This window comes from Vipera berus (assembly GCF_964194415.1).
Source record: "Vipera berus genome assembly, chromosome: 6".
NCBI classification, from domain to species: Eukaryota; Metazoa; Chordata; class Lepidosauria; order Squamata; family Viperidae; genus Vipera; species Vipera berus.
The window spans coordinates 73916075-73932105 of NC_138208.1; the positions used below are offsets into that span (position 1 = coordinate 73916075).

General features: G+C 41.8%; 1 protein-coding gene and 1 long non-coding RNA gene across 3 annotated transcripts in view; one reads left to right on the forward strand and one right to left on the reverse strand.

The window, feature by feature from the left end:
- The window catches only part of SLC13A4 (solute carrier family 13 member 4), a gene marked incomplete at its 3' end in the record, with an annotated part of 40515 nt that overhangs the window by 13825 nt on the left and 10659 nt on the right, over positions 1 to 16031 (forward strand). The window contains exons 2-8 of the mRNA XM_081331725.1: positions 1474 to 1602; positions 4344 to 4480; positions 4982 to 5163; positions 6020 to 6074; positions 7216 to 7255; positions 9033 to 9110; positions 10936 to 11126. Coding sequence (XP_081187851.1) covers positions 1474 to 1602; positions 4344 to 4480; positions 4982 to 5163; positions 6020 to 6074; positions 7216 to 7255; positions 9033 to 9110; positions 10936 to 11126 — 812 coding nt within the window. The remainder of the gene's footprint in view (positions 1 to 1473; positions 1603 to 4343; positions 4481 to 4981; positions 5164 to 6019; positions 6075 to 7215; positions 7256 to 9032; positions 9111 to 10935; positions 11127 to 16031) is intronic.
- LOC308670288 lies at positions 35 to 15991 on the reverse strand. Of its 2 annotated transcripts, none has more exons than XR_014026980.1 (3): positions 15835 to 15991; positions 2408 to 2545; positions 35 to 921 (listed from the first exon to the last, which is right to left on the reverse strand). It is a non-coding gene; the product is annotated as an uncharacterized lncRNA (long non-coding RNA). The 2 variants fall into 2 exon arrangements; XR_014026981.1 differs by having other exon boundaries at positions 2367 to 2545.

A 16031-nucleotide genomic window follows, 5' to 3' on the forward strand; every position in this document is an offset into this window, starting at 1 on the left:
TCATTCTCTTACCTCAGTGTAAATAAAAATAATGAACCTCTCAGAAGCACTTTATTTTAGTACATTAAGATTTATCCAAGGTATAGAGATATGCTACTTTACAGCAGCATTCAGCCCTCAATAGGAAAAGATTGTAAAATAGTAAGTGAAAAGATACAATACATGCAACATAGTTCAAACTGGCTGATAAAGTAATATTTACAGAGTGGAGCTGAGAAACAGGTCAACTCATTAAAAACTGGAATTTGTTCCTAGCTTCTAACTGGTAGTGTTATCTGGAGCAAGTTTGATTTTGTGACTCTTGAGGAAATAGAAAATCCAATCAGTGATCTCAGCCATTTGTCTATTAGGTTCAGGTCCTTTTTGCATGATTAAAGCCACCCAGGAAGTGTCCTTTGTTGGATCCATGCAGTATATTTACTTCTTAGTAAGAGCGATGGTCCTCTCAGCCTTAACTTAACCCTAGTTAGTACTACCCTACTCAACCTAACCATCCTGGACAATTTCTGTCCAGTCTCCAACCTCCCCTTTCTAGAAAAGTTATTGGAGGAGGTGGTTGAGCTTCCTTGGAGGAAACCAAATATCAATATTATTTCAGGGTTCATTTTGGAGACGGCATTGGTTTATTTATTTATTAAATCTGTATGCCACCCACCTCCCTACCAAGTTACTCTGGGCAGTTTACAATACTACAAATAACAGATTAAAACAACTACAGAATTAAAGCATTAAAAATTAACAGAATAGGAGAATAACAGAGTTGGAAGGGATCTTGAAGGTCTTCTAGTCCAATCCCCTATTCAAGTAGGACATCCTATACCATTTCAGGTTGTCCAGTCCCTTCTCAAGAGCCTTCAGTTATGCGTGATGAAGCACCCACAACTTCTGGAGGCAAGCTGTTCTTCTGGTTAATTGTTCTCACTGTTAGGAAAAACAAATGTTATCTGATTTTTTGTTTATAAACAGATGTTATATTAGGAAAACCATCAGATGTTAAAATGGTTGTATTAATTAATGACCTGTGGCAGAGCTGAGATTAAGTGGTGAGTTCATCCTGATGTTTCTTGATTCCCTCAGCCAGATTCAATATTTTTGATCACAGCAGCCTTTTGGACCAGCTTCAGGGGTTGGGAATGGAAGGCCCCATTTTGTGGTAATTATTATCCTCCTTTTCCTGAGGCCAGTTTTAATTGTGGTTGACAGGGGGAGATGTTATACCCAGAGTCCAGCAGGGTGGGGTCCCACAGGCTTAAACGTCGTGTTTAACATCTATAGAAAACTACTGGGCGATGCTATCTATCAGTTTGGGGACAAAACTCATCAGTTATACTGAGTCTCTTGAACACAACCAATTTGCCCAACTGAAGAAGCAGTCCGTAACATTTAGACATCTCAGTTGTATCATATCATCAGCCAGTACTTGCAGCTCTGAAAGTTCATGTGACCCTAATTATTCCTGTATTTCTGCCTTAGGAAGCCTCCTGTGCCTATGTGCTGATTGTCACAGCAATATATTGGGTATCTGAAGCAGTGCCCCTTGGAGCAGCAGCCCTTGTTCCTGCTTTCCTCTATCCACTGTTTGGTGTCATGAAGTCCAGTGAGGTCAGAGTTGTGTATTTTTCCTTCCTTCCTTCCAGTGGTAATGTCAAGTATCCAAGAGTCACACTTGATTCTTGGAGCGCCATGTCATTTTCTTAGCAAATGAAGCTTGCTATGCTTTCTTCTGGGATTTTTTTCCAACTTCCTAGTTTGGTATAGATCCCAGAGATTTCTCCCAATTAACTATAAACCAGGTCTGTCCTTGCTTAGCTTTTTTGGAATCAGCAACAGTTGGCTAAGATAATTCACCTGAATAGATACGTCATTCATGAATTTATAATTCATGATTGATGGCCAATTCTGGGCAGTAAAACTACATAACCAACTTACTACCTGCTACAATACCCTCATTTCAATTTTTTTAATTTTTTATTGCTATAAAATGCAATAAAAATTCTTTAACAGTACTGTATAGGGGCAAGGTCTTTTTTTCCTTTTTATTCTGTTAGGCTTTAGAACCTACAGCTTTCTAATTTAATACAGGACTCACTGAGACCTCTAGTTTTAAAACTTAGAAGTGGGATTCTTTGCTTTTCAGACATCATAATATTAAATAGTGTCATGCAGATTTCATTTTTTAAAACAAATCGTATCTGCCTATATAGGAAATAGACGTTCATCGCATAATTAATAACTAGCTCAGTTTAACACTACTAAACATGACCATTGAAGAATCTCAAAGCAGTGACATGACCATGTGAGTCCATGGCACATACTATGTTATTCTTATGACTATGAATACTTGCAGAGTGGAAAAAAAGATTCACCTGATAAATATCCTGCAATGGGAGATGAATGTCTGTCATACCTTGTTCATTCCCCCAATTCATTATCTGATGAACTTGCATCATTGAGTGTCTTATTCTTGGATGAGAAGCAAATTCTTCTTGGATGAGAAGCAAAACATTTTCTTCTTCTTCCTCAAGGAAAAGAACAGTCCAGTTGCCTTTTGAAGAAAAAAAAGCACCTTTAAAATGATGGTTCTTATTACCATGACCAAGCTGGATACTATTGAGCAAGAAGAGAAAATACTGTTGAGTAAACAGCTTGACAATTGATAGCAGCCTAATAGAATAACATGTCTTTCAAATTCCCTCAACACAGATGTATTTGAATGGCTGCAATAAAGATAGTTCACCCTTTACCAGCAATGGTGTAAGAAATACTGCCTTATGACACTTCCAACATTGCTTCTCATATTTCCTGGGATGAAATGCAGGCACTGCTTTAGGGAGTAGGAAAATCATCTAAAGTGATATAGGAACTGTCACATTACAGCACTGTAGATCCTCATGTCACCGCTGGTGAAATATAAATTAGCCCTTAGCCTGCATAAATATTTATCCTTGTACTAACACTTCCCATAACAAATTAGTAACACTAGGATGTCCCTAGTTTAAAAGAACAGAGTTAAGTTACTCTGGCACATTTATTTATGCAATTATTTATAGACTGCCCACTTTAACAAAGGACTCCAAGCAGTTTATAATCAAGGATAGGTAAAAAAAATGACAATCTAACTACCGTAACTTCAACTAGCTAACCCCAAGGAACTGCAAAACAAATCTTCAGATCTTTTCCAAGTGCTTTCTAAATCTTCTTAGAAACCATACTGTAATTTTTCTTCCTAGTAGGTCAAATCTGCTGACGCTTCCCCGGAGTCTTTGGCTTTTAAGAATATGAGCTTTTGTTTCAGCCACCCTGCGAAAGGGTGAAAGGGATAAAATGGAATAAGCAAGGTTTTGTGTTGTTAAGGGATTCTTTTCGATTCTTAAATTGAATTCTTCCACTTTAAAAAAAATCTGCATGGATTACTGTGAAGTGTAGGGCAGGAGCTGGAACTTAGGAAAAGGAGAAAGGACTAATGGAAATAGGCCAAAAACAAAAAAATTAACCAAGATAATTGCATGGCAGTTTGAAAACATCCATTGGGGGTTATTTAGCAAATAAGGAGACTTGCCTATTTATTTTAAGACTGAAATCTTGCTAGAACCTCCAAGGCAAGACAGAGCATTAAAAAAAATGCTAAAATTAGATATCGGATTTAAAAACCACTTCCCCTTAAATGTTTTCAAAACAAAGTAAATATTTCAAAATCTGACATAATGTTAATAAAACCTACAACAAGATTGGACCTGTGAATAAAGGAAATTTCATAGTGGATGCATGTACAAGTCATTTTGAAATGAGATGGGTGGTAAATAAGTTTAATAGAGATAGATAGATAGATAGATAGATAGATAGATAGATAGATAGATAGATAGATAGATAGATAGATAGATAGATAGATAGATAGATAGACGGACAGACAGACAGACGGACAGATGGACAGACAGACAGACGGACAGACGGACAGACAGACAGACAGATACACAGACAGACAGACATTAAGAAAGATCTATTCCATGCCCTGCACTTCAGCAGCCAAATAGTGTTTAATCCAAGTCTTTTTTTATTGGAAATCTTTTTATTGGAAAAAACCAATGGTGTTTTTTAATTTGAGAAGAGCAAATTACTTGGTGCAATCTCCTTAACATCATTGATCTTCTCCAATAAAAAAAGACCGTGATACAGTTTCAAGAGCAAACCTCTGGTACTCACAGACATAGTTAGAAGTGGGGATTAAATGTTGTTCCCCAGGAATGCATCAAAATAGGGAAATTACATAGACCCAATTTCTAGGTGACTGTAAATAATATGTGCCTCATTTACTCTGTTTACCCACTGACTTCAATTGTCCATAGGTAGCTGCTGAGTATGTCAAGAACACCACCTTGCTTCTCATTGGGGTTATCTGTGTGGCAGCTTCTGTTGAAAAGTGGAATTTGCACAAACGGATTGCCTTGCGCATGGTTATGATGGCTGGAGCAAAACCAGGCATGTGAGTGAATCAGCTTGTTCTGGTCTGTGGTCTGCCAAGCATCTGCATTTTGATCACATATCCATGGTGTTGCTAAAACGGTTGTAAGTGTGAAAAACTTTTTCCAGGGCTGTTGTAACTTTGAATGGTCATTAAATGAACTGTTTTGTCAACAACTATCTGTATAAGTACATTACATAAGTTTAGAAATCATTCTCATCTTTATTTCTGCTCCTGCTTATTTTCTTAATGCCCCTTTCCTGTCTACTCTGATGGTTCTGTTTTACCTTTGCAGAAACTATCAAAGTTCATTGATTCTGTTATAATAATGTATATACGAAAGTTCCTTTTATCTTCAGGAGATTACTTATACCACAGAAATTGAATCTCCACTCTGGCATCATTTTTAATTGCAAGAAGTAGAAATCATTATTATTTTTTTTAAAAAAAGTTAAATTATAAAGAGGGGGAAATCAGCTTTTAACTGTGCCTCCCAAATGATTCTTCTTTCTTGAACTCTAGGCTGCTTCTTTGCTTTATGTGTTGCACCACTATTTTATCTATGTGGCTTTCCAACACATCCACCACAGCTATGGTGATGCCCATTGTAGAGGCAGTTCTTCAGGAACTTGTGAAGTCTGAGGAAGATCATGAGATGAATGGCACTGCAGGAAGCATCATCCGGGAAGAGAAAGAGACAATAAGTATGTGATCATCCTCATTGCTCTTTTAAATTCTTTTAGAAAGAGATGAGCAAAGTTCAAGTTGCTATGGCGAGTCATACCAACATGTGCCCTCTGCCTTTGCCTAAAAACTCAAAAAGGAGTTTTCACAGAATCATAGGCTAGAAGCCAGCTCAGAGGTCTTCTAGTTCAATCCTCTGCTCAAGGCAGGAGACTTACACCAACCCAGTCAAATGGGTGTCCAGTCTATTCTCCATTGATGAAGTTGGCTTGAATGTGATCTGGAGGCCCAGCAAACCAAACTCCAGAATGCACAAAGACCTGGACTTGCATTCCAAGCTCAGCTTCTCTTTGGCTTTCCAGCAGCAAACATGAAAACTGGGCAGAGGAAATATTATAGTCAACATACATGACCAATTTTAATCTTCAGCTGAATACATAATCAGGACTAAACTGGCTGGAAGAGATTGTTTCATTCAGTCCTGGCTCCTCGGGACCCAGATAAGAGGAAGCAAATCAGATAAATGAAGCATATCTGATGAGCAGCTGATTTCAGTTGTTTTACAAATTAGTAACAGATTGGAAGAAAACAAATCAATGCTCCAAAATTACAAAGATCTTTCATGATCCTCCTTAATTATCATGGAAGACAAGGTTATTAAAAGCTTATCAGGAGCTTTAATTAACTTGAGATAGTCAACACATTTGGAATTTTGGAAGCACATTAAAGGACCTCTCTAAAAGGGGTTTTCAACCATCATTTTATTTTTTGAGAAGATCTCTGAGGTCTACGTGGTGTCCAGAAGCTTTGTTGGATAATCAAGCAATGCTTGAGACCGAACCTAATCACTTTTATTTTTTGTCTCTTTTATTTTAGGTCTCGGTGACAAACATGGTCAAGGCTCCCTGGAGCTCATTTTCATCAACGAGGAGTAAGAATGAAGCCTGTCCAGCTCTAATGGACATTTGAACCCTTTCAGGTCACAATGAGATAACATATCAGGAGCAGAAAATGAGATATTATATCAAGAGAGATTTAGAAGTTGGAGAGGTTTAAGAGAGGAAAGAATGACATGTATTGCTTTGATGTTTATCGAAGGAAGGAAGGAAGGAAGGAAGGAAGGAAGGAAGGAAGGAAGGAAGGAAGGAAGGAAGGAAGGAAGGAAGAAAGGAAGGAAGGAAGGAAGGAAGGAAGGAAGGAAACCAAAAGTAGTAATAAATGGACACTGCCATTATTTCTAGAAATAGAAGGATACTCAAAATGATGAAGATTTGCTGCTATTATTATTATTATTATTATTATTATTATTATTATTATTATTATTATTATTATTATTATTATTATTATTATTATTATTATTATTATTATTATTATTATTATTATTATTATGGATTTCCTCCATGAGGATAAAAGCCAAGCATATTTTTGCTACATTGCACATTCTTAGCTTTTAATTAATGTAATAGATAATCCTTCCCCCCAGTTTTCACTAGAATTATCACCAATGAGAAAGAGAATCAACTAACTTCCCGCCCAAGAGACCTGACCTGTCCTTTCCTTCTCTATCCCTGGCATGCTTCCACCATACTGAATTCCTTTTGCATAACTCAGAACTAGAAATTGAACCAGAACTAGAATAAGCAGAATTGCATTGGGATGCAAATCTCCAGTGACCTCTCTGTAAGATGAAACAAAGCTGAGATGGATTTTTAAAAACTGCATTTGCAAAGAGATTTCTTTATCACAGTGTTCTCTTCCAGCACTGCAATAGCATGGAAGCTAATGGCAGCTTATTGGACAGATGCAAATGGCACAGCTGTTCTCCAAGCTGTAAATGAAACTGCTCTGCTCTCATCTTTTGTTCTCCCAGGCAGACGTGCTAAAAACCTGTTTGACCTTCTTACATCACTTGCATGAATCTGAGCATCAGCCTATCTTTTGTTGCAGGAATGCTGGGATAACAAAACTGGATACAGAGCACCATGATTTCCTGGGAGTATACTGTATGCTATGACACACCTGTGATTCATTATTAATGTTTATCCTTTTTTATTTCCCCTTGTTATCTGTAGTGCTACAACTGCTGATTTCAGCTCTCTGATGCAGTCCAAGGTATTTTTAGAGCATGCATTTGTGCTTCAATAATTCTCTACGTCTTTCACAAGGACTGTCTTAGAATAGTAAAATAATGATGGAACAATCCTCTCCTTTTTTGTGCAAAATTAAGCCACATTTTGTTGTTTAGTGAGTGGAAATGAAAACACAATCTCATAGAATGGAACCATGGCAGATATAGAATCTGTTGAGGAAGACAATGCTGGCCTTCAAAGTTCAGTAACCATGATCTAGATCACAGGTCTTTATATCCAAATGTCCTGACAGAAGCCCAGATGCAAACCCAATCAGTCCCTGCTCAGTGGTCTGTGGTCTTCATAACAGGCCATAGAACCCCTGAAGATTCCAGCACAGTTGCCAGATCAGGAAATATACTCTTGACACAACAGTAACTAAACCCTGAAGCCCAATACTGTCCAACAGTTACTGGTCATGAAAGTCTACACCAGTATAATCTGTTGGAGACTTTTTGATTTGCAGTCCTAGGGTTAGATTCAAGGGTTAGATTGAACAAGGGTTAGATTCAGAAACCTAAAGGGCCCTTTCCGTATTCTATATTAATATAAGCTTAAACTGCATTATTAAAATTGGTAGCCATATCTACAATGCTGATCTGGTTTCATTTAAGATTCTATACAGTTCTAGGACACTGGCCTTAATATTCTCTAAGGTATTCAGTTATTCGGGCATGAAGACAGCTTGATGATATTGGATTTGTATTTCAAAGCAACTTGGTTGTTAGAATCCTTTTTCCTTGAGTCAGCTATGTATATTGTTGTTTGGAATGAAGCCAAATCCTCTTCCCCATCCTTCAAGTTTTATACATGGGTGGTTATCATTAATCTGACTGAGTCTTTCAATAGGATATTTATTTTTTTTTATTTATTTTAATTCCATTTATATCCCGCCCTTCTCCGAAGACTCAGGGCGGCTTACAAGCTTAGCAGTAGCCTTCATTCTATGTATATGCCTGCTTATTAGGGCTTTCACACACACCCCAAGCGGCATTATTACAAAGTCAGCTTAATTGCCCCCAACAATCTGGGTCCTCATTTTACCAACCTCGGAAGGATGGAAGGCTGAGTCAACCTTGAGCCTGGTGGGATACGAACCTGCACTAATTGCAGGCAGCTGGTGTTACTTAAGGAGGCATTAGCCCACTGCTCCACCAAGGCTCCTTTAAGTATAATATATAATCAATAGATTATTCTTTCTGTGGGCACCAACTGTTCTTTGGCTATTGGATTGACGGGACAGAAATCTCTAGCTACAAATCTATTTAAAGTCATCTAAAATCCTTTGAGTATAATATATAATCAATAGATTATTCTTTCTGTGGGCACCAACTGTTCTTTGGCTATTGGATTGACGGGACAGAAATCTCTAGCTACAAATCTATTTAAAGTCATCTAAAATCCTCTGATTCTCTGGCAGCAGATGAAAGCAAATCTTTATTAAGCAATACTAATAAAAGGAAAAATGCATCCCCCCCCCACTTCATGGATACGATTAATGCAATCTCTGTTCTTCTAAATATTAATTACTCAGAAGAAACAAAAGGAAACAGTCATGCTGCATATGTTGATTTTTCAGGAAAACACTTGCTTTAACACTTTAACACTTGTTCTTCGTAGATTAGGCAGTGGTTTTAACCAAGTTGCCAAACAATTGAACTTGTGGAAATATTCCTAGAAGAACCTATTTGGGGTGGGGGTATGATAATTGAAGATGATGAAAAGCGATATTTTCTAATAAAATATTTCTGGTCCCTCAGAACATAAATGGGGTACACATGATAGCCAATACGATTGGAACAGTGAATTCCAGGACAAATGGGCAACATCTACCCCAGGTGAGGTCATTATTTTGTGTGGATACAAACTATAAGTCTAGGTTCAATATGAATTAGTTTCTGAACTTAACTAGTCACATCATAGCTTATTTTTGGGATAGTGTGACTCTAGCTAGCTAAAAATTGAATTGAACAGCCTGCTCCAGGAAAAGGATCAGATTCAAACATGCTGCAGTTCTATGGTTAACCACAATAATTTCCTATGCTATAGTAAGACAATCATCTCCAGATGTTAATTCTTATAGAAAACTAGATTGGTTGTTTCAGGGCAGTTGACTATTGTGCTGTGCAATGACTAGGCAGTGCAGCTCTAGATCAACTGCATTATAAGTAGAAAATGGAGCTAGGAACTCAGTGGCTTGAAAAACAAATTGACGGACTGAAGATAAACATGTTTTTAAAGTTTCCAATCAGAGTGTATTCAACAAGCTGTTGGCCAGAACAAGATGTAGTTTCAGCTTTCAACTTTGTATTTAAAGATTTTCTTCCTAAACAGGGGAAAAAAACAATCCTTTCCTTTCATAGAACTACGGCAACCCTATTTATCTATTCATCTCTTCTGTCTCTCTGTTAAATATGTTGCTTGTCTCTCTGTTAAATGTCTAATAAATAACAAAAATATATAAAAAATAAACAGCATTCATTGAGTTCTTAAAAATAAGCTTGAACAACAAAACAGCAGTTCGAACAGGATACATTGGAGTAATAAATACAAGTGAAGGCAACAGTTTATGTAGAATATTTCCTGCTCGTAGGTAGAATCCTATGTCTGTATGCTTGTGGCCTTCCAGATGTTGATGAACTACAACACACAGCAACTCTCTTATCTGATCCTTCTCTGATGGGCTCTTGGGATTTATCATTTACCAATACTTAGTGGGCTACAAATTCCACATACCTCTTTGAAGAAATGTTCAGGTGGATTCCAATAAAAAAATGAATGTATCATTGCTAAGGTTTCTCGGGGTGGAGGGGCAGGAAAGCAAGGCAAGGAAGCCTTTGGAGAAGGAGTGAGGGCTGGTGGGTACCTTAACTCACTTAAGCCAGGTCAGCTTTGGAAAACAGACTGGAAGGTGCAAGCTTGCAATGAGTTATCCCCACAGCAAGTTGGTTGGGGTGATGGGGGTAAGGTGTCCCACAGCAAGATGGTGGCAGTGAGTTGGTGGTGGAGAGATGGTGGCAGTGAGTTGTCCCATTCTGAAGTCAGAATGGAACAACTATCTAATCCAGTATTCTATGTTACAGGAGAGTCAATCAGATGTACATTATTTGTCCCGTACTACATTTTTGATTCAGTTTTCCTCTGAGAGCACAGTATGAGCACCTGATGTTTTCCTTCAATTTAGCCTCATAATAACCAATCCATGAAGTAGGTTGGGCATGGTGTTTGTTCATAGTGTCACTCCTGGATTGCACAATTCAGGAACAATTTGAACCAGGGTCTTTCCAGTCCAACAGAGTCTTTTCTAAGTACAAAAAGACTGCACATCAGTCTCCTACTCTTGTTTTTTTCCCTGGCTATTAGTAAATAATCTTGTAAATAATTTATTTTTATCGATGAATATTATTGCAGTTGTGTGATTTCAGTTTGAAGTTGTTTATGATAATTTGTCCCATCTTGGCACTCAGCAAATTTGTTGGGGATTCAGCTATCAGAATTCCGAAACAGCAAGGGCAACTTTTCCATGCTGATCAGGAATTCTGAGAATTGCAATCTCAACATTTCTCCATAACCCTAGGTTGGACAATGAAGAATGAAGATTAGTTTCTATGGTTTTTTAAAGGCAGTATATGAACAAACATACATGATGTGGCTTTTTTCCAGACTCAAATCCTTGTTCTGCCACCTCAGCCTCAAAATTTGGATCAAGACAGCAAACAGCAATATCCATCCAAGCATGATCAAATGGTCTGCAAATGCCTCTCACTGAGCATTTCCTATGCAGCAACTATTGGTGGACTCACAACCATCATCGGTACTTCTACCAACCTAATCTTCCTAGAGTATTTCAACAAGTAAGTATTTAATTTAATTTAATTTAATTTAATAATATTTCTATACTGCCCTTCTCCCGAAGGACTCTTTTAATACAAGATTACAAAAGTTAAAAAATAATTAAATACATGCCCATATACTAAAAATACATCTTAAAAACCCCAATTAAATAACAATAACGACCCCCCCAGTCCCCCATCAGGCCAGGCCAGCTTGTTCAAAAAAGTATGTTTTTAGGTCGCGGCGAAAGGAGCGAAGATCGGGCGCCGTCCGGAGCTCAACCGGTAGCTGATTCCATAGCTCCGGGGCTCCCACAGAGAAGGATCTCCCCCTGGGGGCCACCAATCGACATTCTCTGACCGGTGGCACCCTGAGGAGGCCCTCTCTGTGGGAACGCACAGGGCGGAGGGAAGTTGATGCCAGCAGCAGGTGTTCCCTAAGGTACTCCGGACCCCTGCCATGAAGGGCTTTAAACACCATTACTAGTACCTTGAATCTCACCCGGAAGACAACTGGTAACCAATGCAGCTCACGGAGCAGAGGTGTAACATGGGAGTATCGGGAGACTCCCAACACAACTCTCGCGGCTGCATTCTGTACCAGTTGGAGCTTCCGGGTGGTCCTCAAGGGCAGCCCCATGTAGAGAGCGTTGCAGTAGTCTAGCCGAGAGGTCACGAGCGCGTGAGTGACCGTGCATAGATCATCCCGGCTTAGATAGGGCCGCAACTGGCGCACCAGGCGAACCTGGGCAAAAGCCCCCCTAGTCACAGCCCCTATGTGATCTTCCAAGGTGAGCCGTGAATCTAGGAGGACTCCCAAGTTGCGAGCCCTATCTACGGGGGGTAATAGTTCACCCCCCATAGAAAGAGGTGGAATATCCGAATAAACCCGGGATGAAGGTATGCAAAGCCACTCAGTCTTGTCGGGGTTGAGTTGAAGTCTGTTCCTCCCCATCCAGACCCGAACCGCCTCCAGGCAACGGGACATCACGTTGAGGGCATCACTGGGGTGGTTTGGGATCGAAAGGAAAAGCTGGGTATCATCAGCGTACTGATGATACCCAACTCCAAAACCATGAATGATCTCACCCAGCGGTTTCATGTAGATGTTGAACAGGAGAGGCGAGAGGACCGACCCCTGAGGAACTCCACAAACGAGAGACCTCGCGGTCGACCTCTGCCCTCCTGTCAACACCGACTGCGAACGTCCCTGGACATAGGAGGAGAACCACTGTAAAACCGTGCCTCCCACTCCCAATCCCCTGAGACGCCGCAGCAAGATACCATGGTCGATGGTATCGAAAGCCGCTGAGAGGTCTAATAGGACTAGAACAGAGGAATGTCCCCTGTCCCGAGCCCTCCAGAGATCATTCACCAGCGCGACCAATGCCGTCTCCGTGCTGTACCCGGGCCTGAAACCCGATTGGTACGGGTCTAGATAATCCGCTTCATCCAGGACCAGAGGGAGCTGATGCGCCACCACACTCTCAACAACCTTCGCAAGAAAGCGAAGGTTGGAGACGGGACGAAAGTTGTTCAATACAGCTGGGTCCAAGGCAGGCTTCTTGAGGAGAGGCCTCACCACCGCCTCTTTCAAGACGGCGGGGAAGCTACCCTCGTTCAGCCGATATAACTGCCTGGAACCAGCTGTGTGTCCTCTCCCGGGCTGCATAAACCAGCCAGGAAGGGCACGGGTCCAATAAACATGTGGTGGAGCTCAGCCTCCCCATGATCCTGTCCACTTCCTCCGGAGTCACAGAATCAAACTCCTCCCAGGTAATATCGACAAGACCGCCCGCGTCCTGATCGCCAGACTCTGCCCAGTCAGAGTCCAGACCGGTCCGAATCCGAGCGATTTTGTCCGACAGATGTTGGTTAAACTCCTTGGCACGACCCTGCAAGGGTTCTTCCCTCACCTCTTGATTCAGGAGGGAGCGAGTCACCCTAAACAGGGCGGCCGGGCGATTATCTGCGGACGTGATAAGGGTAGCGAAGTGGTTAGACCTCGCCTCCCTTATCGCAGCGAGATAAGACCTAGTATAGGCTCTTAGTCGCAATCGGTCGGATTCGGATCGGCTGGATCTCCAACCGCTCTCTAGGCCCCGTCTCCGACGCTTCATCTCCCGGAGCTCCGCGGAGAACCATGGAGCTCGACGGGATCTGCACCGGGTCAGGGGCCGCAAGGGTACAACTCGGTCAAGAGCCTCAGTGGCTGCCCTTTCCCAGGCTTCCACTAAGGCATCTGCCGAGCTGTGAGCAAGGGAGGCAGGTGGGGACCCCAGCGCCGCCTGGAACCTCTGGGGATCCATTAAGCGTCTGGGGCGGTACCATTTAATTGGTTCCATGCACCCACAGCGGGGGGGGGGCAAAACGGAAGACCAGCCACAGGAGATGATGATCGGTCCATGACAGGGGCATAACAATTGGGGAGCCCCCACCAAGATCATCTAACCACCGTCCAGATAAGAAAACTAGGTCAAGGGTGTGGCCTCCCTCATGAGTCGGTCCCGAAATTACTTGCGTCAGGTCCATGGCCGTCATGGAAGCCATGAACTCCCGAGCCAACTCAGATGATCCTCCCAGAGATGGTAGATTGAAGTCCCCCAAAACTATAAGTTTCGGGAACTCAATCACCAACCCAGAGAGGACATCGAGAAGCTCAGGCAGGGCTGCTGCTATGTGACTAGGCGAAAAGTACACCAGCAGCAAGCCCAACTGCACACCAGGGCCGCATCTCAAAAAGAGAGACTCACACCCGACTATCTGGGGAACGGTGGCCTCCCGCGGACACAAGGTCTCCCTCATAACAACAGCCACACCCCCGCCCCTACCCTGAGCCCGAGGCCGGTGTAGCACCCAGAAACCTGGTGGGCAAAGGTCAACCAGAGGAATCCCGCCCTCTGGGCCCAACCAAGTCTCCGTGATGCAAGCCAGGTCCGCCTGCTCACCCTCGACCAAGTCACGGACGAGAGGAGCTTTATTAGCGACAGACCTGGCATTCAAATACACCAGCCGGAGCTCAGGAGGCTGCACATCCTCACTCCCGGGACCTCGGGGCGGAGCCAGAGGGTCGGAGTGCCTCACCGCTTGTAAGCAGCGGAGAGGCCTTCCCTGAGATCGATACGGCCCTCTGATCCTACACCTGCTGCCATTCCCTAACGTCGTGGGAATAGGTAATCCCACGACCAGCCCTGGGGCCCCAGAGGCAACCGACCCCCGCTCCTCCTCCCCGCGATCTACCTTGGCACTGGCCTGCACAGAGGTTGTTGGACTGCCCCCCTTGTCCAGACAACCAAAAAGAGTACCCTCCCCCCTCCCTAACCCCCTAAAAAATTTAGAAAGAAAACTAACCAGGGGCCTCTTGTTGGGTTTCCGTTGAAGGCCCCTACCCGTGCCCAGCCATCTCTCGGGGTCCCAATAAATGGGCCCTTCCTCGAGATCATAAGCGGCTAGAAAGGCGGGTCGCACCCAGGAAGGGGGAGCACCCCTGAGGGCGAACAAGTCCGTGCAAGAATATTTAAGGGAAGGCATAAGGAGTAGTCCAGATAGAAGGCAGTCCATAGTTGATAGTCAGTCAGTAAGGAGGATCTAACAGAGGATAAATAGGTGTCCCAGACCTCCGCCCAGCCGCTGCCACTCATATTAATATACACTGAGTGAAACTGATGGGAAACCATATGTTTTTCCTGACCCCAGGCATATTTTGTTCTTATCCATAAGTTTCACAAGATATTTACTGTAAATTAAGGAAACAGGCAGGCATGATGTTCTTTCCACAGTGGCTAAAGAAATTTGCATCACATCATGATCTGGGAATTATATCCTAGAAGGAGAATTTGAGGAAATGGGGGTGTTTAGTCTCTAGAAGAGAAAATTGAAGGGGATAGATTCACACATGAAAGAGTGCTGCTTAGAAAAGGGCTGAGATTTTTTCCCTTAGCGGGTATTGTCTTAGAAGACAAAACAATAGCTATAGGTTATAAAATGGCAGATTCCATCTGAATCATAGGGAACAGATCCTAAAGATAACAGTCTGGCAGTGGAACTAATGATAAGAGAATAGACAAGCCCTATGTTGATGGATATGTTCTAAGAGAGATTAGACAGTTGTTGTTTGCCAATGATTTAATCTGGAATCTTGCATCAAGCAAAAAGTTGGATTTTATACAATCGCTTCCAATTCTTTTCTGCAAATGGTGAGAAAGTATCAAATGAAGCTCATCTACATGGAAAAGTTCTCATCTAAGACCATGAGTTGGTTTGTTTTTTTAATTCCATTTATATCCCGCCCTTCTCCGAAGACTCAGGGCGGCTTACAAGCTTAGCAGTAGCCTTCATTCTATGCATATGCCTGCTTATTAGGGCTTTCGCACCCCCCCCCAAGCGGCATTATTACAAAGTCAGCTTAATTGCCCCCAACAATCTAGGTCCTCATTTTACCTACCTCGGAAGGATGGAAGGCTGAGTCAATGGAAGGCTGAGTTTGATGGAAGATAAGAGAGTACTTGAGGAGGCAAGAAACCTGTGAACTGAAGATTTGTTTAATATTCTTATATTCTTCCCTACATTGATACAGTTCTAGGTAGGGCTGTCATGAGTGTAGCATGCCAAATCTAGATGTATGTATTACTGTTCATAAACTATGCTGTGAGCAGTCATGTTCTCACAAAGGCCCAAAGCTGTATAAGCCTTTGCTTAGACAACTCACGGTGGCATAGAAAGGACATACCTGACAAATAGGTTCTGCATTCAACCTTTTTCTTTCTTGTCTTTTTTCCCCGTTTGATCTTCTTTCCTTGGACTGATAAAACAAGTTTAAAACAGTATAACTGAATCACTGTAAAATTCATAAGTTTTTCCACAGTAAGGTAGAGTAAGAATTGTAGTGAGTTGGGGATGCTTATGGAAGCTTATATATAAATTGAT